The following is a 26,073-nucleotide window of genomic DNA, read 5'->3' as shown; positions in this document are numbered from 1 at the left end:
CCGCCAAGCACGCCACAAAAGCCACGAAGCTTGATACAATGCCTTAACCTCGCAACTCTTGATATTTACACAGCTAGTTTGTTCCGCATTCTCCTATTTTAAATACTATCAGACATATTCTGGACCATTATGCAGAGGAAATCTGCTGCTCCTCTACAGGCCACTTGAAGACCACAGCCTCTCCACCCGTCAGCACAAACCGGAGAACAACCGACCGCTCATTGTTCAGCGCCAACTCGTACTTCCCCGGGTAGAGAACCCGATTGCCCGCTTCATCCGTGCGAGCCACGCTGTCGATAGTCACGGGGATTGTCATAGTCTGTGAACTGTGCGGTTTCAGGTCCGCCAACCGGTCGAAACCGACGAGCCACTTATTCGGGTATGGCGCAGGGCCGGCGGTGGTGTTGGCGAAGAGCATAGCAGTGTAGTCGGAAGCGACCTTGCCGGTATTGGTGATCTTCACCGTGAAGTTGAGGAAAGGCATTTGCTCGACGTTTGCGAAGCCCGGGTGCGGCTGCGTGAGGAGGTCTTGGATGTTGAAGGAGGTCTTGTTCTTGTCGGAGCCAGCAAGGGAGGCGCTGAAGGTCGTGTAGAAAAGCCCGTGGCCGAACTCATATACGGGCGTGCCGGTGTACCACATGTAGGTCTGGCCGGGATTATTGCCGTGCGGCCGCAGGTTCATGTCCGTAGCTGGGAATTGGGTTGCGTATTCGGCTGGGTACTGGGTAACCACGAGTCGGCCGGCGGGGGCGCGCTTGCCGGTGATAATGTCCAGGAGAGCTTGTCCGCCGGATTGTCCGGGGTATCCGCCCCAGATCAGGGAGTTGATGTTCTTGTTGGACTTGAGCGAGGATGAGTCGACTTGGCCGCCGCCCATCTGGAGGACGATCAGCGGTTTGCCGAGCTGGCTCAACTGGTCGATGAGCTGTAGTTGATTGCCGGGCCATGTGATGTTCATGCGATCCATGGCTTCTGCTTCCAAGGTGTTGTCGATTCCGCCCGCGAAGATAATGGCATCGGATTTCTTTGCAGCTGACAAAGCCTCGGAAAACCCGTCCGTGGAGTCGGACGAAATGTTCGTGCCGAAAGCGTAGTTCACGTCCAAGTCAGAATTCTTGAAGGCATCCAATGGACTAATCAGATAAGGCGCTGGTCCAAAATAGTTGCCCTGCAGTTGGGTTGTCACATTCATCCAGGGGCCAATCAATGCAACACTGCGGACCGACTTGGCGAGAGGTAAGGTTCCGTCGTTCTTCAGTAGGACAATACCTTCGACAGCGGCTTCGTATGAGATATTCCAGGCATCCGTGGTCACGACATCGTTCCAAGTCAGGTTCCGATACACGCTTCCATTGCCATCGAAATAGCCGAGACGCACTAAGTTGCTGTACAGGCGGATCACACCTCTTTCGATTTCCCCCCGGGCAATCTCCTGCTCGTCAAAGGCTTCGCCGAAATAGTATTGATAAGTGGTGCCGCAATCAATATCTGTACCCGCCCGGATAGAGTCTGCCGCGGCCCCCGTGATGTTGGCCGCAAACTCGTGGGGATTCCAAACATTGTACGCCGCGTCGCAGTCGCTGGACACATAACCATCCTCGACGAAGCCGAAAGTGTCACGGAGCAGGGTTTGGAGGAAGAACGAATTTGCGCAGCTGGGCACCCCATTCACCGCGTTGTAGGAGCACATGACGCTGTGCACTTTGGCGTCCCTGGCTGCAACAAGGAACTGAGGCGTATAGTATTCGGAAAGGTCCTGCTGTGTAATGTTCATATCGTTGCCCAGACGCGAGTGACCGTCCCAGTTCTCAATATCGTAGCCCGCATAATGTTTGGCGGTGGCTACCAACTTGAGGTGTTCCGGATCAACGCCGCCCTGGATACCAGTAATATACTCATACGCATAGGCCGACGCCAGGCAGTAAGCGTCTTCTCCAGGGGTCTCTTGTCCTCTTCCCCAAATAGGCGATCGAAATCCGTTAATATTGGGGGCATACACGTCAAGCCCGTACCGCCCGGCGTTATTGAAAGCTCGTCCTTGAGTCGCGATGATGCTCGCGATCTGGTTGATCAAGGTTCGGTTCAAGGCCGACATTGTCAGGATAGGCATGGGAAACGAGGTGGCCCAGCTGTACTCGCCCTCGTCTGTGAAGTTGGCGCGGTCAAGTCCATGGAGAGCCTCGCTCCATACTTGGTACGGTGGAAGACCAAGTCTTGGAACGCCGGGGCTGGTGTTGCCTGTGTTGTTCACCAGCTCCTCGAAGGTGAACATGGAGACCAGGGCAGCAGCTCGATCATGCGGCCTAGCAGACGTGTCGCAAACTAGAGTCTTGCTGAGCGGTCCATTCTCGCAGTCGGGAAAGGACAGGTCGATTTTAGCGACCGTCTGAGGGGTCAGATCAGGATTCGCCTCCACATTGTAATCAACGTAGCTTGTGTTCGCCTGAGCGAGCGCACAAGGCAACAGAGCTACCAGCACGGCAGCAACGGACTTGACAGCCGACATGTTGTGAGCATCCACGAGACTTTGAAGTTGATCTCCTGCATTATGGAGTCGGCAGATGAACTGCTGAATTTATAGTAGGCTTCGGCAACACCGGCAGAAAGGATTCTGTATGTCCTCCCACCTAGTCGGCATCTGTACTCCATCTATGCCGTGGAGGAGGAGTCCCTAGCGTCTGGACTTGTTTCCCCGACTTCCCCCACATGCCCGAATCCAGCAGGTCCCACAGCCGATCCTGAGCAAAGAGCGGAGCGCGGGGATTCTCCGACTGTCCGACATGAGAGAATGAACAACAAGTTGACTGATTCACACTCACAATTTAGGCTGAATTGACTTTAAACCTGAATGATGATGTCAATTGTGTCTCGTGAAGTCCGTGTCATTCTCCGTTTGTTCCTATGGAACTGCTTCAATGAGACCGGTGGACTTGTGCCTAGAGAGCACTGCGACAAAATCATATGCGGAGGAAAAATTCTGTGATTGTAAATGCTCAAATCAGCATGTATCTCGATTGAATGAGCAAGTACCGTGTGTCAAGCGGTCCTGTGAAATCCGGCAGAGAGCAGAGTCGAGGCCTTATATTCTGCAGACCACACCTTACAGCCAACGCAGAGAATTCCCGGGTGCATTGGACGGCAAAGCTCAACTTACAGCTTAAGCTTTCAGGCTGAAAGGCTGGAGACGAAGATTGAGCATTATTAATGCAACTACAATGGCATGATTATCATCACCGTCTCGTTGCAGTTGACCCACTGCCAATATTACAGCTATCGAGCTACGACAGCCAAGGAGATTCACAAACTGACAAACTCTCTTTTCACTGTTTCCAGGTAGGCCATTTAGCCGATAACGAAAGGCTGTAGGAAGCTGTAGCTAGCAAAGAGCAGCAGGAAAGACCCATCATTGCCGCAGAGGTAATGGATCATCGCGGTAGGGGGACGCTGCAACTAAGCTTCTGGTGGAATCTCGGGAAATCCTTATCCGCCAACGCTTTACTGCTTCTGGGTTAGTACGACATGGGGGTTAAATGTGAGTAATATAGTATCTGTGCCAGGTGCTCCCACACCACTTCCGTGGGTGACGGAGGTGGATATTGTAACTCATGGCTTGTTTAACATTGTATGGATATCTGATCTGGCCATTATTATTGCACCCATGGATCCTCAATTTTAGAACTGGCAAGGTGCAGTGATATCACGTGGCACCGCTGTAGGAATAATGTATCGTCAACTGGCTGAAGGCGATCTGACATCGTGATGACATCACACCAAACAATGCAAGACAAATATTTGGTATAGAGGTAGATATCAAAGAGTTATGCGCTTCGCCAAAACAGCTCACATGAGAATATCCGACATTCCTTCCACAAAAAGGACGTTCCAATGTCTGCCGTCTTCGACTACATCCACCAGCTGGTGGACCAGGCATTCGCCTTCACCAAGCTCATACAGAATCGCGAAGTTGGCTGGCTGACAGTCGACCGCAAGACCGGAGAATACAAGCGCGAGAAGCAAGCATTATGGAAGAAGTTCAAGCTGCTACTACTCTTCAACCCGTTGACAGAGTGGATTGATCAGACTCATCTCATCCGGATGTATACGCACGAGAAGAACCTGGCTGCTGGTTCGTTATCGTCCTTGGAGCATTAAGTTATGCGACCACTGACTGTACTAAAGGGCGCAGAGAAGGGAAACCCCAATCCCACAACCAGATAAAATCCTTTATCGACTTCTACCAAATCGACATGTCCAAGTTCGACCCATCCGATCCGGAGAAATACGAGACATTCGAGGACTTTTTCGTGCGGAAGCACGCCCCCGGCGCACGACCAATCCATGCGCCGAACGACCCCACAAAGGCTATCGTCGTTGCCGACTCACGAGTCGTCGTCTACCCAACCGTCGAAGCTACCCGCAGGCTCTGGATCAAGGGTTCCGAGTTCACCATTGCCAACCTCATCAAAGACAAGGACCGCGCAAAGGCGTGGGAGAACGGTGCGGTCGCAAGCTTCCGTCTGAGTCCCCAGGATTACCACCGGTACCATTCCCCTGTTGAGGGCAAGGTGAAGTGGTTTAAGCAGATTCCCGGGGATTACTTCCAGGTTGATCCCGTGGCGCTGCAGAGTTCCGTCAACATCCTGACGGAGAATGCGCGGTGCTGTGTGTGCATCGAGACGGAGGACTTTGGGCTTGTCCTCTTCGTGGCTATCGGTGCTACCGATGTCGGGACCGTAGAGTGAGTATTTTTTCTGCCAAAGGCAAGTCAAACGGGACAACTGACATGGTATGTAGGTTCAATGAGGAAATGATGACTGCGGGCCATCATGTGAAGAAAGGCGATGAAATCGGGCTTTTCCAATTTGGCGGCTCAAGTATCCTAGTGGCTTTTGAGAGAGATCGGATTCGATTCGACGAGGATCTGGAGAAGTTGAGCCATCAGCAGATCATGGTTGATGTCGAGGTGGGTATGAGCTTGGGGAAAGCAACGCAGAAAGGGCATACTGCCACAAACGTAGTTACGGCAAGTCTTTAGAATGTCTACGCGCATGGTCCTCTTCTAGAGGATGCGCTAAACGGCCAAAGAGGAAGCGGACACGGAGTTTTGGACGACATATTTCTTTTCACCACCTCTGCGGGGGAAGCAAGGGAACAAGCGCTGGGTCGGCTCTTTTTTGCTGTCTAATTGATAGGGAAGTCATGATGGGACATGGCCCTCTCCTGTACCTAATGATTTCGAGATAGTTAGTCCGTCTTGCAAAGTTGTTCAATCCCAGGTCGAGCAAGTATGAAAGGGTTCTGATTGAAATTCGGATGCAGCTCGTTTTAATTAGCTATTTACATATGCTTTACGCCTCAAATGCTCCACAGGCTTGCTATATGCTCTAAGCCTTAAGCTCTGGGCTTTGTAGTTTGACTCCCGCCCGTTTTTACCTCCTTCTCAAGGGCATCCAGTGCAGCGGCGTATCTCGACTTGATCTCGGCTGAGGTATTCAGCTTCACATTCACCCTCTCGACCTTGGTAGATCGCGTAATCTTGCCATCCGAGCCCTTGGAAATCTCGTTGACAAACCAGCGGCCCTCGCGGTGTGCAACAAGCGTCCAGGCCGAGCCCTCCTTGCCTGCTCTGGCTGTACGTCCAACACGATGCACGTATGTCGTAACACTGGGAGGAACGTCGTAATTGACCACATGAGTCAACGACTCTAGATCGAGACCACGAGAAGCACGATCAGTAGCGACGATAACGGAGATCTTGCCGCGTCGGTAGGCAGTGAGCGTTTTCCGAGAGGCTGATGATTTATTGGACTTGATAATCGTCCCGACGCGGTTTGCCAGCGACGGTTCGAGAAGTGAAATCAGGCGAGAAAGACGTGATGCGGATTCAGATGACTTGGTGAAAATGAGAACTGTTCTTCTAGCAGGTCCACGATGAGAAATATGCTTTTCCTTTTTGTCACTTTCAGATGACATGGATACGTCAGACGATGACTCCGATTCGTCGCTTGATGAGCTATCGTCTTCTGAGTCTGAATCCGATTCATCTGAGCTGGAATCATCTGAGCTGGAATCGTCAGAGCTGGAATCGTCAGAGCTCGTGTTGTCCGAGCTGGTATCATCGGAGTCCGACTCATCAGAGCTCGTCTCGTCTGAACTTGACTCCTCTGTATCTGAAGATCTCGAGAAACGCTCGACAGAGCGTTGATTTTGTATGTCCAGGTCGATATGAGACTGTAACAGCTGAAGGAGGTAAAGCGGCTTTTGCGAACCATCGCCGACCGATACCGAGTACTCTTTCAAGGTCGAGGGCAGAGTGAATTGTTCATCAGACGTTGTAGGGACGCCATCGTGCTCTGCTTCTTCGGTTGGAGTAGGCTCTGCGGAACCAATAATCACCAGCTTCGGATTCGCCAGTCGGAGAGAATTCAACTTGGAGATATCCCTCGTCATTGTGGCGCTGAGAATAACCTTCCGGGGTTCTCTGCTTTGGATCGGAAGCCCGAGCTGAGCCATAAATTTACCACTGGAGCCGAAGGTCTTGGGATCCTTGCGGGCATCCAGGGAGTTCATCACAACATCAACCCATTCCTGAAAGCTCTCGTTCAGAAGTCGATCTGCTTCATCAATGACCAGCCATTCAAGATGCTCCAAAGTGAAACCCTTGGTGTAACGGAGATGGTCAACGAGACGACCCGGAGTACAGATCAAGATATCAATGTTCGGCTCCGCCCTCTGAACGTAGCCTGGCAACGACTCGCTCAAGTCTCCCGCCTCTCCAATATAGTTCATGAGATTAAAATTCGTCCAATCTTCTCCAGTGAGATCGACAGTCTGCCTTTGCTTGGAGAGTTCAGGTCCATAGCATTGGTCAACGCGCATCAATGTGCGCTGTTCGTCCTTAATCGCCACATTTCCCACAGCAGAACCGATACGAAGTCCAGAGCCAGTAGCGCATAGCTCACAGGCTTCTCTGGCTTGTTTCACCAACTCTCTGGTGGGCACTACAATCAGACCTCTCATTCTGGGTGCCGGTGTCGGTTTCAGCGCGGTGACCAAAGGCAGTACATAAGACAATGTCTTTCCCGATCCTGTAGCGGCTGATATACAAAGATCACCCGGGTGTCTCCTGGGGCCTTGCAGAAGCAGTGGAATAACCGTAGATTGTACTGCAAAAGCTTCCTTGTATCCATGATCTTCGAGCAGGCGAAGAAGATTTGACTCGATCCCCAATTCCGAAAACCTGGCGCGTTTGCTTGCCGACTCTCGGACGGGATTGGCCAACCAGGCAGGGAGAGATGAATAGCTTGGCTTCTCAGTTTCTTCCGTAATTTGTTCAGGTTGTGGAAGAGGCTCTAAGCCCTGTGCAACGACGGGTTCTGCGGTAAGCGGTCCTGTGGGTATCCCGTTATCCGTACTGTCATTCTTCGCCTTGGCTGCCTCCTTCAACTTGGCGGATCTTTCAAACTTGGACAGAATGCCAGAAAACTTGTTCTTCTCATATTTTGTGCCGCTCTCATCTTTAGAACTTTTGGTGGATTTCAACGTTTTGCCGGGCTTGTCCTCTTTCCTTTCCGAGCTGTCATCCGAGTCGTCCTGCGGTCCCTTCATATGTGCAGACCCTTCATTAGATTCAGAAGCACGTCTTTTTTCGCCCTTTGATTTCTTCTTAGACTTGGAGACCTTATCATCTGAGCTCCTAGCATTCGCTTTGCTGCTGATCGGCGAGACAGCACTATCTTTCCTGGTCTTTTCTTTGCGAACACCGTCCTCTTCCGAGTATTTGTTCCGCTTTTCTTTGCTAGGCTTTTCTTTTGGACGGATGACGGTTGGAGAAAGGTTCTGAGTCTTTTTCGCTTTCTTGGTAGGTGTTGGTGTCGATGTAGCAATGGGGGAGCCATCCGATTCTCTCTTCCTTTTGTGAGACTTCTTCGCGCTCAGTGGAGTGGCTGAATCTTTTTTCACTGACGCATCATGCGAAAATTTGTCGCCAGCCATGATCCAATAAGAGCTAGCGGAATTGCCGGTTGCTGTGGTTGCTGAGGCTGCAATTCTTCGTGAGATTCTTCTCGAACATGATTTCTTTCCGCGGGGATATTTTTGTTGCATGTCCGGCAGAATCCCTACACCGCCCCATATGCCGCCAGGGAGTGGGCCTCAGGGATCAACCAGGTCTAGAGCTTCATTTCGAGATCACATTCGTCTGGTCGCATATTGTTCGCTGTATGCTGGTATATTCGGATGTGTACCGGTTTATCGAAGGGCGAATCTGCTCGCCATGGGTAGAGTGACAGCCGCTACCTCTCAGAATTGTCTGGATACCAGCTAGACAGGCGGAGCAGCCAATATGCCCTACAACATTGCGTTAGCTTACCCCATACTCATCGCGAGGAGATGAAGCTAACAAATGATATGCGCAGTATGGTTTGTGACTTCTTCTTCCCTCAACCAGGTTTGTCTCCTCGTGGCGAATTGCATCTCTGCGGAATTGACTTATTCTATCAGGGGGAGTTGAAAGTCACATATACCAACTGTCAACTGTATGGACACTCGCTCCTTTCGCATTATATCCCTGCTCATTGTTATTCCAGAAACTGATCGATCGCGGTCATAAAGTCATCATCATCACGCATGCATACAAGGGGAGAACTGGAGTTCGATATCTTACCAATGGTCTCAAAGTCTACCACATTCCCTTCTTCGTCATTTATCGCGAGTCGACGATGCCGACCGTTTTCTCCTTCTTCCCCCTTTTCCGGAATATCGTGATCCGTGAACAAATACAAATCGTTCATGGCCACGGCAGTATGAGCAGCCTATGCCATGAGGCGATTCTACATGCCCGAACAATGGGTCTACGCACGGTCTTTACTGACCACTCTCTATTTGGGTTTGCGGATGCTGGTTCGATTTTGGCGAACAAGATGCTCAAATTTACATTGAGTGACGTTGATCATGTCATTTGTGTCAGTCATACGTGGTACGTGCATGGCAAGGTCGATTTATGTCCTAATTCTTACCTGAGGAACAGCAAGGAGAATACAGTACTTCGAGCGTCGTTAGACCCATTGATGGTCTCGGTCATTCCCAACGCTGTAGTCGCGGAAAACTTCCGCCCCCTTTCTCATGACATTCGCAAAGGCGATCGGACGTCAGGAGAGATCGAGCCGGGACCATCGCCTGCACCGATCGGCCCGGACGATACTATCACAATTGTTGTCATCTCGCGTCTCTTCTATAACAAAGGAACTGATCTCCTGATTGCGGTTATACCAAGGATTTTGGCATCCCATCCGAATGTACGGTTCATCGTCGCGGGCTCGGGACCGCAAGCCATCGACTTGGAGCAGATGTTGGAACGAAACGTGCTACAGGACAAAGTTGAATTGCTTGGGTCGATTCGTCATGAAGAAGTCCGGGATGTCATGGTCCGAGGCCACATCTATCTACATCCGAGTCTGACGGAGGCATTTGGTACAGTCATTGTGGAAGCTGCTAGCTGTGGTCTTTACGTGGTCTGTACCCGTGTTGGTGGCATCCCAGAAGTGTTACCTCAGCACATGACGACTTTCGCGAAGCCTGAAGAGGATGATTTAGTCCTGGCGACTGAAAAGGCGATTGCCGCTTTGCGTTCGAACAAAGTGCGAACAGATCGATTCCACGATCAGGTCAAGATGATGTATTCCTGGACGGATGTGGCTCAACGAACAGAGCGCGTCTACAAAGGCATTACTGGTGATATCAGCCCGGAGGAATTTTACGGATATTATCCCGGCCAAGGCTGGGAAGCCAACACTGACAGGGTACGGAGCTTCGCTTTAATCGACCGGCTAAAACGATACTACGGGTGTGGTGTCTGGGCAGGCAAACTGTTTTGCCTTTGTGCAGTAATAGATTTCCTACTTTATGTGTTCCTCGAGATGTGGTTTCCGCGATCGAACATCGACGTAGCCCGCAGTTGGCCCAAGAAGCTCGGTCCACATGGCGAGAAAAGTCGCCATCTCGACAACAGAGCTCGAACCAGCCAGGAGCGTGCTACTCCATGAGTGAGCGAATGTCTACTCGTGGCTTGATCATTCCCATTCTGATATTCAACTTTTTTTCTCCATTAGAGGACCGTTTCATTTATGTGCATAGCAAATGCCGACCGTGATACCCACGCTAATTGGATGATTTATACAATACATGAAAATAGAACATTAAAAAAATATCTCATCACGCTTTTGAACTCGCCTAGTGCCTGGCAGCGTTATCCCTCTTGGTACCAGGCTCATACTTCCATTCGTGGGCCGCCGTCTCTGCGGACTGGGGAGGGATATCTTCAGCAGCCGAAACGCCCTTGTCGCCGTGCTCGTTGGGCCTGGCCTCTTCGCGCTCAAGACCGCGCTGGTCAGCCAGTGTGCGCTCAAACTTGTCCTGACGGTAGCTGCCGACTCCCTCGAGGCCGGCACCCTCGTGCTTCCGGTGGTGCTGGCCGTCGTGCTTCATTTCGGTCTTGGTCTGGCCAGATCCGGGGTGGCCCAGACCCTTGTGGACGTCCTTGGAGGTGGCTCCCCTCAAGGTCGACTCGGCGGTGGTCTTGACGGCCTCCTTTCCATGGCTGCGCTCGACCAAGGGGTTCAAGGCCTGGCCGCCGGACTCTCCGGTGGTATTCGGGGTGTATGAATTGCTGGCGGGAGCAGTGCCGGGAGGATGAGTCTCGGCACGGAACTCGGGCTTGAAGTCTGCAGGGCTGACTTTCGTGCCTAATTGGTGCTGTTCGTAGGTTAGCATAGCTCGTTTCGGAGTCAAGGGATACTTACGCCGTCCTTTCTCAAGGGAGCAGAAGGCTGGACACTGGGATGGATGAAGTCCTGGTTCTTCCCATTGTCGAAGGAGTCGGGGTTTGCGGTGTGGCTCATGTTGACGTTGATGAAGATTAGTTTGTAGAAAGGTCGTGTGCTTTGATTCTGTTTCGAGACTGATAGATGAATATGTTGGCAATAATCGAACAACTGCTGTCAAGACTTTATAAGGCTTTTTGTAGAGAACATCATCTCATCAATTCACTAAGGTGCAGGGACCCAAAGGATACCACCAGAACATGACGTCAAGCTGATGGAGTGACTTCATAGTCATATCATACGCTCTTCTTCCACTGTCAACTACCTCGCTGGGTAGAGAGGTAATCATTTGGCGATCCAAAAGCATCTGGAGTACCTCTCTACCTGGCTTCACATTGCATCCGCCGTGTTGTGACGTCAAAAATGGGGTCATGATGTGGAGAAGTACCAGCTTCAACACTCTTGCGACTGTGCGCATATAGCCAGTTGATTGTACCTTTGATGTAGAATTATACATCATAGATTCTCCGCCATTGAGTTTTGAGTTCTTGGTACTGCAGTGATTCAGAAAACTGTGCAACCGTGTCCGTGAAGTTCGCGATAGCCTCATTTTCTGTTATCTACTATCGATAGCCCCTGAAATCGAATGGTTGATGCAAGTAATGTATGCACAGAACTTTCTAGGTATCTTGTATAAACAAAGACCTCCAGCGCCAAATCAGAGAATCAATCACCAACAAGAAGGGTATCAACATTCCGCTGCCAAGAGATAGAGGAGCTGGTCCTGACCAAGCTGGCATCCAAGTGGCATCCAGCAGCGGCCAGCAATCACAGCAGGATGCTATCACGCGCCTCATTTCATGATGGGAGGTCGTCCCTCCTTATTCCACTTGACTCGACTTTGGATCCATTCGACTGCTTCTCGAACTCCTGTTCCCATCAAGGCACTAACAGGCAACACGCGACTATCGCGCACTCCGCCTCCGGATTCACCCTCAAAGACCTTGCGCACAAGCCCTTCTTTGATGCGGACAACTTCAACGCAGTCTTCCCGATCTTGCTTGTTGGCCAGCACTAGAATAGGGACTCCAGCCACATCGGAGTGTTGCAACACTGATTCCAGTACCTGGCGACACTCGTCCAGCCGTCCAAACTCGCTTCCCGGAGCATTGATTCCTGCCATTTCTTCGGTAACGGCGTCGACTCCGGGCGCGGACGGGCCCGACAACGAGCCTGGTTTTCGACTCGACGGTAGACGGGTGATGTCTGGATCTTGTCCTACGTCCGTACTATCAACGACGAAGATGATGGCGTGGCAGCTTGAATAGTAGCTCTGCCACAGATTTCGCATCGAGATTTGGCCACCAACATCCCAGATCTTCAGGTTCATCTCCGGTAATGGAATCGTGGCGACATTCTGGCCGACAGTTGGCACGGTTTTGCCTGGGTTGGTAGCAGCGGCGCCATCGGGACGGGGCAGATAGAGGGCCTTGATTTGCGACAGGAGCGTAGTTTTCCCTGCGTTGTCTAATCCCAGGAGCAGGACGGAGTATTCTGAGCCCGTCTGTCAGCGACACACATGCAACTAAACCCAGTTGTATGATCCTTACCCTCTTTGCTGGTAGCGTAGAGGTATAGAGACTTGGCCAGATGATACATAGTTGCGGTCGGACGACCTATTGAGGCCAGTCCAGTTCTGGGGAACGCAAGCCTCTGATTTCCAATTAAGAAAAAGGTAGCCAAGCCCTTGGTGAGACAATCATGGCAGCGCAGAGCTTTTCGACCCCAACTTCCTGAATGTCTTCGAATCTTCCATCGTTCGTCCCTCCAACTCCGGGACGACGATCCCCAGGATCCAAGAGGCCTAGTAAGGGATCATGCGTCAGTTGTGTCCAAGTTGGGGAAATAGGGCATAGGGTCTTTCGCCTATAAACCCTAAGCCCTACATACCGCATCGGGGTCACAACCCCCGCAACCGGGTCCCGAATTCGGCCAGCGAATCTCATGATGACTTCACGCTGTTTCAGTCAGCGCCGAGGAGCTGCATATGCCACTCTACTGTTTAGCCTATTTCTCCGGTACATCGTGCATTGTGCACATTCAAACGATCCGAATCGGACTACGGAGGAGTTGCCCTGGAAAGCCTGCCTGGCCCTGAACCAGGCAGATGGCTCCCTGGCAGGCTTAAACAAGACAATCTGATTTCATTCGTAGCCGTGACGCCACTCGGTGATCTTGATTACTCCGTACCGTCCGTCAACCGGTTCAGAACCGTTGCTACTCACTAGAGCATTTTTTGTTTTGTCAGCGAACCCCCAATGCGAGCCTCCCTAAACTCCGGTCATGTAATCACTACTAATCATATTATGATCTTGTTTACTTCTCTATGGCCTTCCAGTTGATCAACCTTCATCTGAAGGTAGCAAACAGATTCGCCGGTTCATCGGGGCCATAATAACTGTGACCGTTATCAAGCTGTCTACCATCGCATGTCTGATGCAGAATGCCCCGCGCTGAAGTCGTGGCCCGGGGCACACAAGATGCCTGCAATGGAAACTGACACCATAATCATCGGTATGTCGCCATTCTTCAGGGGAATGAAATCGTCTCTCGCCAATCACTGTGGCCTCTTGATTGACTTTGACACTGCGATCGATAGGGAACGGGCCATCGGCTATGATCCTGTCATTTATTCTCCATGGCTATCTCCCGTATTATTCTATAAATCGTCCGCATCCCGACCCTCTACTCCATGCGAAGCTTAAGGACAACCCGGACTTACTGGATGCGGATGTAGCGGCTTTGACCGAACATTTCCATGCCTCTCGATTGTCGTACTCGACGCAGGCTCTCCCAGTAAATGTTCTGCTGGACACCCTCGTCCGGCCAAGCATCGATGTGGATGTGGGAGAGGGTGATACCAGAGTTGAATGGCGACATGTGCCTGAAAAGGCCGTCCCACACTTGGTATTCGGCAATGCGCCGAAGGCCGGTGGTCAATGGAATGACAACCTGGTATTCGTTAGCTGGGATATTCAAACCCTGAGCTACGCGTCAATGCTGTCCTTGCCAGGATATTCCTTCGCTGAGCACTACCGCAGGGTCAATGGCAAGGATCTTCCTGCATTCACGCGGCCCACCAGGAGGGAGATTATGGACTATTTCAGCGCCTATCCTGAGGCGGTCGGGATTGATGACTCTTTTCAGAATAACGAGACTCTGAGCGGTATCACAAGAACTGCAAATGGTTTCTTCATTTCCTCTCACAATATTCATTGCAAGCATCTGGTCTTGGCGAGTGGAATATTCTCGGAAGTGCTGAAGCCCCTTCCGATGCTACAACCCCTACGATTTCTTCAGCCGACTCCAGAGATACCGCTCCTTGTTATAGGATCCGGCTTCTCAGCAGCGGATATCATAATATCTGCTCCGGCGGACCAGAAGGTCCTTCATATATTTAAGTGGGATCCGGAAGGACATCCCTCTCCACTCCGCAGCTGTCACCAGCGCGCCTATCCGGAATATGCGGGGGTGTATCGATTGATGAAGCGAGCTGCTCTTGCGGTAGAGCCAGCTACAGCCAAACGTCCTGGCAAACCAAAGCGAACGACATCATCTCGGTTCCTCGAAAGTCGGGCCTGGGATACGGTTTACGAGGGCCTTCCAAACGCAGAAGTTATTGCAGTGGATATGCAATCGGAATTTGCAGTGGTAACTTTTCGACTACCCGACGGAAGTACAATGGAACGAACCGTCCGTGGGCTGGTATATGCTACTGGTCGTCGTGGGACCCTTGGCTACCTGGATAAGCCCCTTCTCTCCGAGGTTCTTGGGTGTCCCGATGGAACAGAACCCAGCCCCATAATATCGGGCAAGACATTGAGAGCAAAGGCCTTAGAGGATCTCGAAGTCGCCGAAGACGTATTTATCATTGGGAGTCTCACCGGCGATTCCCTGATCCGGTTTGCCTACGGCAGTTGCGTGCAGACGGCAGGTCGACTTATAAGAGCACATACCGGGGATGATAAATCCGAGTGCAAAACGCCAACCTCTTCCAGACCACAAAGCTCATCTTTGCGTGTGATGAACGGCGTGGAGGGTCACGAAATTTATCATAACGGCGACTATTACCAGCAACTGGAGAAAATTGATTCCGATGCCACAACCCGCCCTCCCTCGAGTCTCGATGGCCTATGGAGCTGGATGGTAAGGTTTTGGAGGTCATAGAATCAGGGCGCACATATACTCAAGCATTAGATATTCCAGAACTCTATTAGAGCTTGTTGCGTAATAGTTGTTTGTATACTCAAATATATCATTGAACATATCAAATTAGCATGTTGCAGAGCGTATAGCACTAATTTCGGAACAGGCTAGGTTACAGGGTATATATTATCATTATCATCACTAGGTTGGCAAAGTCTTCACACTCAACTACATCCATCACTAACCCATAATCTGCAGTTGGTCATCCGGAGGCCAGCGAGTCTGCGCAAAGCTTAAGCAGCGCTTGATACTCTGCAAGAACTTTCGGGTAATTTCGTCACTGAGGATGTGTGCCTGTTGATCACTCTGATGCAGCTTTTCTCGGGCTGATCGCTCGTGGATACCAACCATAGTCACACCAATAGGCCAAGCTCTGTATCGGGTTGTTAGAATAGAGGACATGCAGATGTAGAACTTCACTTACGCTTTTCCGATACTGACGCGTAAATATGCGTCGTTGGCATCAACGTATCTCCGCAATTGAGCCTTGTGAACGATCTCCATAATGGGCTCTAACAGGTTATCGTCTATGTCGTTCTTCTCAAATTTCCGGAAGAGCGGCTTCAAATTTTCCCTCGACTGAACCATCGCATTGTAGGCCTGACGACCGGTCAGACTCTGCTTGACCGATACATCTCGTCTTGCGAGAGCACGCTCCCACTCCAGCAGCACCATGTTGAAGTACGAGGCCAACTGCCGAAACAAGAATTTGCGGCCATCTGCGTCCTTAGGAAGGGTGGTTGGAATCTTCATGTCCACCTCCGATACAGGTTCCAAGGTAGTAGGGATAGGCCCGTCTGTCACCTTAGGCTGAGGTGTCATCGACCGACGGACAAGACGGCGGTAACGTCGCAGACGGGCAACATGATTCTCTCCAAATAGACAGATAGGCTCCTTGAGGTCGCGGAGTTTCTGATTCAGCTCCTCGTCCGGTATATCCACCTCTTCTTCTCCAAGGGTCGACTCGTCCTTCGCGCCGGCGGGTGGCAGTTCGGGTAGACCCAGTCTCTTCCTGCGTTCTCGCTCTTTCGCTGCCTCTTCCTCCTCTCTCTTCTTCCGGGATTCCTCGGCTAATCGCCGTCTCTTCTCTTCGCGTTCGCGTCGCCGGTCTGCTTCTTCCTCTTCGAGTTTGCGTTTCTGAGCCTGGCGCTCCTCGCGTTCGCGTTGTAGGCGCTCCTGTTCTGCATTGTAGGCAGCGATTCTGGCAGCTTCGAGTTCGGCTCGTCGGACGTATTTCTTATCTTGGGCTTGGGTGGGCTCCTTTTGCTCTGATCCTGATGATGTTGAGCTGGGCGTGGCGGAACTTTTGGCCTTGGAGATTTCCTTAGCCATCAAAGATGCGAAATCCATGGCTAGTTTTGAACAAGCTCTATCGCTCGCTAATTAGGCTGTCACGAGTAACCAAAAGATGTGCGTGTAAGCAGAGTTGTGGGAGATGTAAAAATGATCTTGAAGCAGCGGTGGTGCAAGCGGCCAGATTCGGCGGGTGAGCTTCTTTCCTCCGCCGGACAGCTCTCGCTCTCGTGACAAGCAACACCTCAACCACCAGCGTCGCCAGCTCGCAGCCGCACGATTTAAATCAAACTGCTCGCTCTACAGCAATTGAGAGGCTCGTATATTGCTTGACAAATCGTGTGACGATTCGCCATCATGGCTGCACCTCGAGATCCGCCCAAACCGCAGATTGACCGTCAAAAGACCACACCTTTCCACCTGAAGCTCTTCTACCGCGTGAACTCCTTCCACCCACTATCCGACTTTGCCATTCCCTCATCGCCATCTTCCTACAATGGGCCGACCAGCGGTCCTAACGCGATTCGAGCTCGCTCCCCTCCCCCAGCGCGACTCCCCCCGCACCTGGAAATCTACACTTGGCAGTCCTGCACGTTACGAGAATTAACCCAGCTCCTCACCTCGGCCTTACCTTCCCTCCTGCCCGATCCCGCCGTCGGAACTCGCATATGCTTCCGCCTGATCTACCCAGACACCAAGAGCGCCGCGACAATGGGCGGCGACGCGCGAGGACGATACCTGAGCAAGGACATGGGGAGCGTGGTCGTTGGACCAAAGGACAGTCCCTACCGGGCTGAGAATGACGAGGAGAATGCGAACAGTACTGCGACGGGGCCCCGTGCGCTGCGGCTGCAGGGTAATGACGCGGACAAGACCCTGCAGGACTTTCGTTTCGTGATTGGGGACTACGTGGATTGCGCGATCCTGCCACCGCTTGAGGACGGCTCTGTTGCTCCGCCAATTATTACGGGGCGCGGGCCGGTGAGCGGGCCCGTTGGAGGAGGCATGAGGGCGTTCCGTGATCCGGGGTTTGGACGGCCTGGTCGTGGGAGAGGGGATCGTGGGATACCATCTGGGGATTGGAGGCGTGGGGAGAGGTTACCAGATGGAGGAGGGCGCAATTATGGTGGAGGACCTGGGAGAAGGGGGTGGGCGCCGTACTAGGCGTGCTCTAGTTGTATCTTTAAGACTTACATGGAGTTACGGTAGGAAAATCAGTTCAGTCTACAGTTTACAGTTCCGGGGACTGCATGTTCTGATACCAAGCAATTGACAGGACGCTTAGCGTCTAGCCCGCAAATCAATTGGGAGACGCAGCTTCCCGTCTACATTTAGCAACTCCGAATGTAAGGATCTGTCCAGAGGAACGGGGGACGGCTCATTCAAGTGGGAACGAATGAACAAAGCGAAATCGATGCGGTATATTCTAGTAATAGGTACAAAGCCAGCGGGTCGGCGCACAACTTGGTCTCGTACCCGTTGTTTCCATCTCTGCCTCACAGAAACACAATCCTGCAGAGGTCATCTCAATCCACGCAAATCAACAGACAACCTAGTATTCGAGAATGGTATCGCCTCTCCTCTTCCCGCGGAACTCGTATTTCCCCTGTTCCACCAGTTGATCAGCATCTTCTAAATATTTCCAAGATTTATAGCTCGCAAGAACATACATCTGTTTTGTAGGCAATGTAGCCCAATGTACCGGGGATAGCAATCATATAGATGAACGACAACCAGGCATGGCGCGGGGTCCAGCGGAAGTACTTGTATCGGTTTGCGGTGAGTTCTGCACAGCATTAGTCGTTTGCATGTAGATTCTCGCGCATGACTGCCAAAGAATCAAACAGCGATTCGCGCTATCCTGTTGATGGGCTGAAGGGTAGGAGTAGGACGGAGAGATGTACCGTAGTATTTCTGGAGGGCCGGGTCAAGGACCAGGGCTGCGGAGCAATTGATCAGTATTGGGGTGGATTGTCACTTTTGGGAGCAGCTACTTACATCTGCTAGGGCCGGCCATGGTTGCGACGTCAGCAATTTCAGGCTAGGCCGAGATACTCGTCGATGGTGATGGTGATGGTATCCATGAAGTTCAAGTGGGCGGTCACCTGATCTTGGCGTGCTGAGTCAGCTGGCTGCAGAGTTGAGGCCTGAGGTTGCGGGCATCGACTCTGTTCCCCCTCTACTACCACAGTACCGCCTAGAATGCTGCTTGGGAAACTGGTACTACAATATCATCGTTGTGGGGAGCAAACAGCTACTGACTTACTGATTTAAGGCTCATACTAGCTATACGACTGAAAACTGCTATATGTACGGACGATATTGATCTGAATTGACCCACATATACATCGATGACGCCAGCCTTGAGATTTTCACGGGGGTAGATGGTACTTGGCCGAGGGATTCATCCGAGGTTAAGCTCCAACCTGCGATTATCCAGAAACAGGTCTAGAAGTAGTGCCGTGGACTCCTGAGAGAAATGTAGATCAAAGATAAAGACTTGTACTCCTGTTGCCGACTAAGCCTTTCGATGTTCTCGTCCATATTGTGTCAAAAAGAACAACCCCGTAGAGCAGCATACTTCCTAACTTCATATACACCTAGATCAGGTACTTAACAGCAAAATGGCAGACGCAAACAAAGGCGCCAAAATCACCCTCTACTGGTACACTTCCCCGTTTCCCACCATCAACACAGAAAACTAACACTGGCACACAGGCTGGAACATTCCCGCGCCCAGCGCATCCTCTGGCTCCTCGAGGAACTCCACCTCACCTACGAGCTCAAGACCTTCAAGCGCGGCGCCGACATGCTCGCCCCAAAAGAGCTTAAGGACATCCACCCGCTAGGCAAATCCCCGGTTATTAGCATCGAGATCCCCGGCTCCCCCAAGCCGCTGGTTCTCGCCGAGTCCGGGCTGATCATGGAGTATCTGTGCGATCATTTCGGGGGTGACAGGCTCAGACTCATCCCGCAGCGCTATGCCGCAGGCAAGGAGGACCAGGTAGGCGGGGAGACCGAGGAGTGGATGCGGTATAGCTACTACATGCATTACACGGAGGGCAGCTTCATGCCGTTTCTGGTGATGCAGTTGGTGATGAATAGTGAGTTCTTTCCCTTTTCAGTCCGGATTTTGGGTTATTGGAGGTGGAAGTGATGCTGACACGGCGCAGGCATCAGGAACGCCCCCGTCCCGTTCTTCATCAAGCCCTTAACAGGCATGGTCGCGTCAAAGGTTGAGCAGGCGTTCGTCACGCCGAACTTGACCTCCCACTTTGAGTTCCTTGAGGACCAGCTGAAGACTGCGCCGGGAGGCGGGCCTTACCTCTGTGGCAAGGAGCTGACTGCTGCGGATATCATGATGAGCTTCCCTGTTATTGCGGCCTTGGTTAAAATGCCTGATCTCCGGGCTCGGTATCCGACGTTGGCGGAGTACGCGGACAAATTGCAGGCGATGGATGGGTATAAGCGGGCTGTTGCAAAGGTGGAAGAGATAGAGGGGTCGTTCTCTGCTTATGCGTGATTGAGATACCGGGTTCGGGGGATTCAGGTGTATATCAATGACTTTACGATTGCCAAAGGTCGAGTCGTTCTTGTAGTAACCACTCTGGATATAGTCATTTGCCGCTATAAGAAAAGAATGTCGACCATAGTAATGGATAAGTACAAAAAACTGCCAAACCATTATTGCTACTGACCTCAATAGCAGACGCTGCACCAAAGTATTATTAAACCAGTCTAGATGTTATGTTCTCGAGATAGGTGTTGAAGCTGCTGCATGCAAAAGAGGGACAAAAACAAAAGAAAGCAAGATCGAGGGGTATCAATTTGCAACAAGCCTTCCTGAAAAATTCAGTGCTAAATGTCACAGTTCAAAGGGTCAATGCCTGCTGAGATGGCAGCCGGTTGTCTTCCAACGGCATCCACATGGACGCCGAGTTTTTCCATCTCATGAACATCCAGGATTCCGCGTCCATCAACGACCAATTTCGGTGCCTTCATGTTGTATGCTATGCGTGCCCATTCTACAGGCTCCGTGGCAGTAGGATGGCTGGCTGTTGAACGGCATGCTTCACAGGCATCCTCGCACACTTCTTGCGGGGACAAGCGGTATGACAGGGCGTTGCAGGACCAGACATCCTCCTCTGGGTCTTTGGATATTATGGCTTTGGGAAGAGTGTTAGCAGCCTTAACCTCTGTCTTCGGTGCAAAAGTGTTCGGCTTCGATTTGGTTGGCATATTCCGAAATTGATCACAGTCCGAGATGATGAGGACTGCGTCGGCTTGAGAACAAGCTTGGTACGGATCGGGGAAGACTTTGACTACCTTCCCGTCCAAGGCGCCGCAGACGCATTCAACCTCACGCATGATGTCCTTTTCAAGGCAGAAGGGATCAAAGATGGCAATCTCCATGGGTTTCTCTTCCAGCAGCAACCGGATCACGTCAGCCGCTAAGGACTCTCGCGTGTCACCGGTGTTCTTCTTGAAGGCGAACCCAAGCATGGCGATCTTCCGTCCGGTCAGGTTACCATCGAATCTCTCGATGACTTTCCTCGCAAACCGGTTGCGTTGCATCTCATTCATCACGTTGACTTGGCTCCAATAGTGAGCCACATCTTCCAAGCCCAGTGACTCGGCGAGATATGTTAGGCTGGCGATATCCTTGCGGAAACAGGAGCCGCCGAACCCGAGACCGGCTTTGAGGAATTGAGATCCGATTCGGGCGTCAAGACCGATAGCCTGAGCTACTTGATCGACCTCAGCTCCTGTCTTCTCGCAGATAGCACTGATGGAGTTGATGCTGCTGATTCTTTGGGCGAGCATAGCGTTGGCTACAAGCTTTGCGAGTTCTGACGACCATGCGTTGACCTCGAGGATGCGCGACGAAGGCACCCAAGGTGAGTAAATCTGTGCAAGAGTGCGCGCTGCATGCTGTCCGGATGGTGTCCCAGATGATCCGATGAGAACACGATCGGGTGAGATGAGGTTCTCAATAGCGGAGCCCTCGGACAGGAATTCGGGGTTCGACAGCACCTCGAACGGCACGCCGGGTCTCAGGGTGGCCAACTATACATCGTCAGATTGGGAAGTGAAGAGCAGGCACATGGGTCAGTAGTACGTACCGTGTCCCGAATCCGCTGCGCAGTGCCACAAGGAACTGTGCTCTTCTCGACGATGATTGTGCCTGGTTTTGCGTAGAGGGCTATCTGCCGCACAGCCTCATCAATAGCTGACATATTCGTCGCTCGACCAGCGCCGAGACCAAACGTCTTGGTGGGTGTGTTGACGGCAAGCATGATCATATCCGCTCGGGAGATACTTGTCACCGAGTCACTTGTGAAGAAAAGGTTTGCGCGCCGCTTCAAGCGCGTCGCGTTGACCTGGGGCGAAGTCTCATGGTTGACTATCTCAGCTCCATCTCTCGTCACTCGGACGACATCGATTAAGCCTGGTTCATGTACAGGAAGGTGTGGTGACTTCCACTTCCGGATGCGAACAGGGTCTCGGTCCAAGACTTCGACTGATATCGATGGGTTGTACAGCGCCATAACGGCTGCGGTTGGTCCACCTATAATAATGAGACTTTGCACCACTAAGTGAGACACAATAGTACAAGCATACCGACGTATCCAGCGCCCACCACGCAGATGTTCTTCACCTGGCCCCAGGCCGGAAAGCTTTGTAGTGAAGCAGAGCCCGGAGAGTGCATGAAATGCGACAGAGCCAGATCCTCCATTCTAGAAGCACAAAACAGCGGACTTGAAGAAGGGGTTGTAGGGCGCGTTGAGCCATCATACGAGCTCGCATCTGAGGTTCCTGCAGGAGACGACGGGAGATCCATTGCGACTGCTTGAGTTTCTGCAACCATTTCAATCATGACTCCCTGTTCGACCATCGTAAAAAGTCCATAAATTCACTGCAGGTATGGACGCAGAGCGTTTATAGACTTTTACCTCCCGGCTTCACCCTTATCGAAACCCCCCCTCCACCGAGGGGTCAAACATTTCTGTTTGGTCCCCGCGTGCGTTGTGATTGTTGCCGCCATCCTCCTAGCGCTACAGATGATCGTGCAAAGCAATAATAACCAAAGGTTCAAGAGTGTGTAATGGACAGTCGAGTCGATCGCATGGATCCCCAAAGAGCTTGACTGCTGGGTGCACGCGGGGGGATTCGCGGACTGCCACTGGTTGGGAGAGGAGAGAGTCTCGCAGTGGAGGGCGACAAAGAATCGACCCACGTGCAGCCACCGCGGCCTCCTACACGAAGCATTGCGCTCTGGCTTCACCGTTGCAATCCGGCACAAGCACTTTCTTATCTGCTGTGATCGCCGATGATTGTACCATTTGACCTTGGATGGAAATACTAGTTTCGGTTACTTCAGGCTCGCATCATGCTTTTATGCGGGCTGGTACTGCCAGATAGATCTGGATTTTGGGTTACTGACTGGTTTACTGCTCTGCAGAATATTACACGGCCTTTGGTGCGCAATATACATCATTAAGATATAAATGGATAGAGAGAGCTTTCCTCGGTCTCTAAAAGGGAAGAAGGTGCTGTTGACCACCGAATCGCTTGGTCCTGTCAACGGAGTCAGCCGAACAACAGGCAGTCTGATCGACTATCTTCGTCGCAATGAGGTCGACCTGATCGTGGTGGCGCCTCAATTCGCAGGTGCCCAACAGGCCGAGCAACCAGTGGCGAATTCGCGACTGCCAGGTTATCCTCTCCCGTACAACCCAGATCTGACGCTGGTGTACCCGTTCCGTCTGAAAGATGTCTACAAGGAGCCCGTCCAGCCGGATATTGTCTATGTGGCGAGTCCGGCGTCCTTGGGTTTCCAGTTACTACTCTACCTGCGGCAGCTCCGAAAACCACCCGTTGTGCTGCTGAACTTCCAAACCGACCTGTCAGCATACAGTGAGATCATCCTCCCGACTCCCTTGAGTCGGTGGTCTGTTTGGTTGCTGGCAGTGGTGCAAGGCTTCCTTTTTAGCAATCCCGCTGTGCATACCATCTTCTACCCATCATCATGCATCTTAGACTATCTGAAGATGGCGGGCGCGCCTGTCACACGAGCCGTCAAATTGGGACGAGGCGTCGATACCATCTTGTTCAATCCCTCTCGTCGCGACGAGGCGTATCGGAAAGAGATTGCACCTAATGGAGAAATCATCCTGGTCTGCGTGTGCCGGTTAGCCCCAGAGAAAGGATTCGAGTTCCTGGCCGTGGCAGCAGCCAAACTCGCGGAAGAGAAGCTACCGTTCAAGCTTTTGATTGTTGGAGGAAACCGCAATCCGGAGGTCGAAACGAAAATCCACTGTCTCTTTGATCATGTCAGAGATCATGTAGTTTTCACAGGATTCTTGACCGGAGAACCACTGGCTCGTGCATATGCTTCGGCAGACCTTTTCCTGCACTGCTCTATCACCGAGACTTTCGGGTTGGTGGTGCTCGAGGCAATGGCCAGCGGGTTGCCTGTTATCGCACGGGACCAAGGTGGACCGTCGGATATTGTACGCCATCAAAAGACGGGATACTTGGTCCCTCCAAACGACATTGAGACGTTTGTTGCTCTGGTAAGCCAGATATCGCGCGATTCTCAGCTTCTGTCGTCCCTGGCTGTGGCTGCCCGGGCTTATGCAGAGGATACGACGTGGGAGAAGATTAACCGCAGGGTCGCCTGGCAGATGGCGGATGCAGTTGAAGCAAGAGAGCAGACAAAACGAGTTCAACTGGAAGGCCAGGGTAGATGGTGTGCTGCTTACGAAAAAGCCAAAGACAGAACCATTCTGGCGCTGGTTCAGAGAATCCGACTTATTGCTGCTTTCGGGTTTGTGTGCTTTATGTGGATGATCTCGGTCGTCCCGTTGATCATTCACGGGAGCCGTATCATTCCAAGGGGTCTGGCACATATCCGCGGCCTGGCCAGTTTGCGTAAATGAAATGTACGTAATGAGAAACGAAGGCATCATGCTATTATGAATAGGTTCTTGCCATAGGCGCGAAATGCGAATACCCAAGTCCTTTAAGCAACGCCTTTCCACATCATAAACGAACAGGCTCTGTATCCCTCCTAACCAGCAGGTGGCCTTCGCGCACCAACGAGTTCTTGCATGTCCGTTTCAGTACAAAATCCTGCAGATTGCCCAGCGTGACTCCCGCGATTTCACTCAAGGCCTCCTGCGTGAAAAAGGCCTGATGCCCGCAGACAAGAACATTAGGAAACGTCATCAGTCGCATCAGCGTATCATCATGGATAATCTCAGCCGAATGATCATTATAGAATAGCGAGCCCTCCCCCTCGTACACATCCAACGCCAGACCACCCAGGTGGCCCGCTTTGAGTGCCCGGATCGCAGCACTGGTGTTGATCAGCCCTCCACGGGAGGTATTAACCAGCAACGCGCCCTTCTTCATCTGCGCCAGGGTCTCATCATTGATGATATGTCGCGTGCTCTCCGTAAGAGGACAGTGGAGGCTGACCACATCGCTTTGCGCCAACAACTCAGATAACTCGGTGAACTCGCCGTACTTCTTAAAGTCCTCCCCTCCAAACGGATCATACGCCACCAGCTTGCACCCAAACCCATGGAAGATTTTCGCAAGCGCCAGCCCAATGCGCCCAACACCCACAATCCCCACTGTCTTCCCGTGCAGCGTATGGCCCAGGAACCCCTCGAGATTGAAGTTCCCCTCCCGCACGCGGTTATACGCGCGGTGCGTCTTCCGGTTCAGAGTCTGGATCAGCGCCACGGCGAATTCGGCCACGGCTTCGGGGGAGTAGGACGGGACGTTGGCGACGAAGAAGCCCAGCTCCTCTGCGACTTGCAGATCGACATTGTTGAAGCCGGCACAGCGCATAAGGATTGCACGAATGCCATATGCGTGGAGGGATTTGAGGACTGTGGCATCCAATGTATCGTTTACGAAGGCGCAGACTGCATCGCTGCCTTTGGCCAGTGAGACGGTCTCGGAGGATAGAGCGAAGGAGTGATAGACGATTTCGCAGAAGGATGCGTAGTCTTTCTCGAGGGCACGGTCAAGAAAGAGCTTGTCGTAGGATTTGGCGCTGAAGACTGCTAGCTTCATTTTGAACGTTTGATCTATCTCCAGAATCTGAAATTGGGAGAGAGGAGAGATGATAACGTCGTCTCTTCTATGCTGCAAGAATGCAGTATAAATGATAAGCTGTAAGATGGCATGATGTGTTCGTCTTACTGTGCCTCTAAGTGGATGACGTAGTGTACATTTGATGAGGAGAGAATCGATAATATATAACCACACGGCGCTAACCATATCTGGAAGATAAACAAAGGCGAGGTACCTACGAATATCGCATCCTTCAGCCCTACCAGCGCTCCTTCGAGTACCCATCATGGCTACTCTCCTGAAATGGGCCAGACACACGTTTCGAAGATCTCCGTCACTTCCTATATGGCTTCCCACCAGCGGCTTCGACACCGTTAGTCCATCCAAGATACTTGACGAGGAACGTTTCGACGAGTTCAAGAAAGGACAATTTTATCCCGTCAATATCGGCGATGTCTTCGGTGCCAAATACCAAATCATTGGTAAGCTGGGATTCGGGGTTACCTCCACAGTATGGCTCGCCCGTGATCTTGAGTACGCGGTGCTGGTTCCATTTGCTCGCAACCAACACCAGCTAATGTGACCAGAGGCCATTGATATGTGA

General features: G+C 51.8%; 15 protein-coding genes across 15 annotated transcripts; 7 read left to right on the top strand and 8 right to left on the bottom strand.

Annotated features, from left to right (window-relative positions):
- Window positions 1–127: 127 nt before the first annotated feature.
- xlnD (beta-xylosidase XylA) lies at window positions 128–2,506 on the bottom strand (the record flags this gene model as incomplete). Its single annotated transcript, XM_033557469.2, has 1 exon — window positions 128–2,506. The coding sequence occupies one exon, from the start codon at window positions 2,504–2,506 to the stop codon at window positions 128–130; it is 2,379 nt and encodes a 792-aa protein (XP_033413360.2).
- Window positions 2,507–3,885: 1,379 nt separating this feature from the next.
- ALT_7606 (putative phosphatidylserine decarboxylase) lies at window positions 3,886–5,035 on the top strand (the record flags this gene model as incomplete). The annotated part of the gene is made up of 3 exons (XM_033557470.2): window positions 3,886–4,126; window positions 4,180–4,738; window positions 4,795–5,035. 3 exons carry the CDS (start codon window positions 3,886–3,888, stop codon window positions 5,033–5,035), a joined length of 1,041 nt encoding a protein of 346 aa, XP_033413361.2.
- A 356-nt stretch (window positions 5,036–5,391) lies between these two features.
- Window positions 5,392–7,995, bottom strand: ALT_7605 (putative ATP-dependent RNA helicase DBP6; the record flags this gene model as incomplete). Its single annotated transcript, XM_033557471.2, has 1 exon — window positions 5,392–7,995. One exon carries the CDS (start codon window positions 7,993–7,995, stop codon window positions 5,392–5,394), a length of 2,604 nt encoding a protein of 867 aa, XP_033413362.2.
- A 725-nt stretch (window positions 7,996–8,720) lies between these two features.
- Window positions 8,721–10,043, top strand: ALT_7604 (phosphatidylinositol N-acetylglucosaminyltransferase gpi3 subunit; the record flags this gene model as incomplete). The annotated part of the gene is made up of 1 exon (XM_089600293.1): window positions 8,721–10,043. One exon carries the CDS (start codon window positions 8,721–8,723, stop codon window positions 10,041–10,043), a length of 1,323 nt encoding a protein of 440 aa, XP_089455186.1.
- Window positions 10,044–10,230: 187 nt separating this feature from the next.
- ALT_7603 (uncharacterized protein) lies at window positions 10,231–10,898 on the bottom strand (the record flags this gene model as incomplete). Its single annotated transcript, XM_033557473.2, has 2 exons — window positions 10,231–10,752; window positions 10,800–10,898. 2 exons carry the CDS (start codon window positions 10,896–10,898, stop codon window positions 10,231–10,233), a joined length of 621 nt encoding a protein of 206 aa, XP_033413364.2.
- Window positions 10,899–11,673: 775 nt separating this feature from the next.
- Window positions 11,674–12,826, bottom strand: ALT_7602 (ADP-ribosylation factor family protein; the record flags this gene model as incomplete). The annotated part of the gene is made up of 3 exons (XM_033557474.2): window positions 11,674–12,374; window positions 12,431–12,684; window positions 12,771–12,826. The coding sequence occupies 3 exons, from the start codon at window positions 12,824–12,826 to the stop codon at window positions 11,674–11,676; spliced, it is 1,011 nt and encodes a 336-aa protein (XP_033413365.2).
- Window positions 12,827–13,309: 483 nt separating this feature from the next.
- On the top strand, window positions 13,310–15,047 carry ALT_7601 (oxidative stress-induced growth inhibitor 2; the record flags this gene model as incomplete). Its single annotated transcript, XM_033557475.2, has 2 exons — window positions 13,310–13,394; window positions 13,480–15,047. 2 exons carry the CDS (start codon window positions 13,310–13,312, stop codon window positions 15,045–15,047), a joined length of 1,653 nt encoding a protein of 550 aa, XP_033413366.2.
- Window positions 15,048–15,266: 219 nt separating this feature from the next.
- ALT_7600 (mRNA splicing protein PRP18) lies at window positions 15,267–16,436 on the bottom strand (the record flags this gene model as incomplete). Its single annotated transcript, XM_033557476.2, has 2 exons — window positions 15,267–15,459; window positions 15,511–16,436. 2 exons carry the CDS (start codon window positions 16,434–16,436, stop codon window positions 15,267–15,269), a joined length of 1,119 nt encoding a protein of 372 aa, XP_033413367.2.
- A 300-nt stretch (window positions 16,437–16,736) lies between these two features.
- On the top strand, window positions 16,737–17,543 carry ALT_7599 (SAP18 family protein; the record flags this gene model as incomplete). The annotated part of the gene is made up of 1 exon (XM_033557477.2): window positions 16,737–17,543. One exon carries the CDS (start codon window positions 16,737–16,739, stop codon window positions 17,541–17,543), a length of 807 nt encoding a protein of 268 aa, XP_033413368.2.
- A 388-nt stretch (window positions 17,544–17,931) lies between these two features.
- ALT_7598 (uncharacterized protein) lies at window positions 17,932–18,396 on the bottom strand (the record flags this gene model as incomplete). Its single annotated transcript, XM_033557478.2, has 4 exons — window positions 17,932–17,985; window positions 18,050–18,165; window positions 18,284–18,319; window positions 18,378–18,396. 4 exons carry the CDS (start codon window positions 18,394–18,396, stop codon window positions 17,932–17,934), a joined length of 225 nt encoding a protein of 74 aa, XP_033413369.2.
- A 607-nt stretch (window positions 18,397–19,003) lies between these two features.
- On the top strand, window positions 19,004–19,902 carry ALT_7597 (glutathione S-transferase; the record flags this gene model as incomplete). The annotated part of the gene is made up of 3 exons (XM_033557479.2): window positions 19,004–19,044; window positions 19,098–19,483; window positions 19,553–19,902. 3 exons carry the CDS (start codon window positions 19,004–19,006, stop codon window positions 19,900–19,902), a joined length of 777 nt encoding a protein of 258 aa, XP_033413370.2.
- A 335-nt stretch (window positions 19,903–20,237) lies between these two features.
- On the bottom strand, window positions 20,238–22,221 carry ugd1 (UDP-glucose dehydrogenase; the record flags this gene model as incomplete). Its single annotated transcript, XM_033557480.2, has 3 exons — window positions 20,238–21,446; window positions 21,503–21,948; window positions 22,002–22,221. The coding sequence occupies 3 exons, from the start codon at window positions 22,219–22,221 to the stop codon at window positions 20,238–20,240; spliced, it is 1,875 nt and encodes a 624-aa protein (XP_033413371.2).
- Window positions 22,222–22,888: 667 nt separating this feature from the next.
- ALT_7595 (glycosyltransferase family 4 protein) lies at window positions 22,889–24,322 on the top strand (the record flags this gene model as incomplete). The annotated part of the gene is made up of 1 exon (XM_033557481.2): window positions 22,889–24,322. One exon carries the CDS (start codon window positions 22,889–22,891, stop codon window positions 24,320–24,322), a length of 1,434 nt encoding a protein of 477 aa, XP_033413372.2.
- Window positions 24,323–24,425: 103 nt separating this feature from the next.
- Window positions 24,426–25,469, bottom strand: ALT_7594 (2-hydroxyacid dehydrogenase; the record flags this gene model as incomplete). Its single annotated transcript, XM_033557482.2, has 1 exon — window positions 24,426–25,469. One exon carries the CDS (start codon window positions 25,467–25,469, stop codon window positions 24,426–24,428), a length of 1,044 nt encoding a protein of 347 aa, XP_033413373.1.
- A 286-nt stretch (window positions 25,470–25,755) lies between these two features.
- On the top strand, window positions 25,756–26,052 carry ALT_7593 (uncharacterized protein; the record flags this gene model as incomplete). Its single annotated transcript, XM_033557483.2, has 1 exon — window positions 25,756–26,052. The coding sequence occupies one exon, from the start codon at window positions 25,756–25,758 to the stop codon at window positions 26,050–26,052; it is 297 nt and encodes a 98-aa protein (XP_033413374.2).
- Window positions 26,053–26,073: the final 21 nt, after the last annotated feature.

Source organism: Aspergillus lentulus (genome assembly GCF_001445615.1).
Source record: "Aspergillus lentulus DNA, contig: Alt16, strain: IFM 54703, whole genome shotgun sequence".
NCBI classification, from domain to species: Eukaryota; Fungi; Ascomycota; class Eurotiomycetes; order Eurotiales; family Aspergillaceae; genus Aspergillus; species Aspergillus lentulus.
Note: the sequence above shows the minus strand (reverse complement) of the source record. Positions and strands in the feature narration are given on the sequence as shown.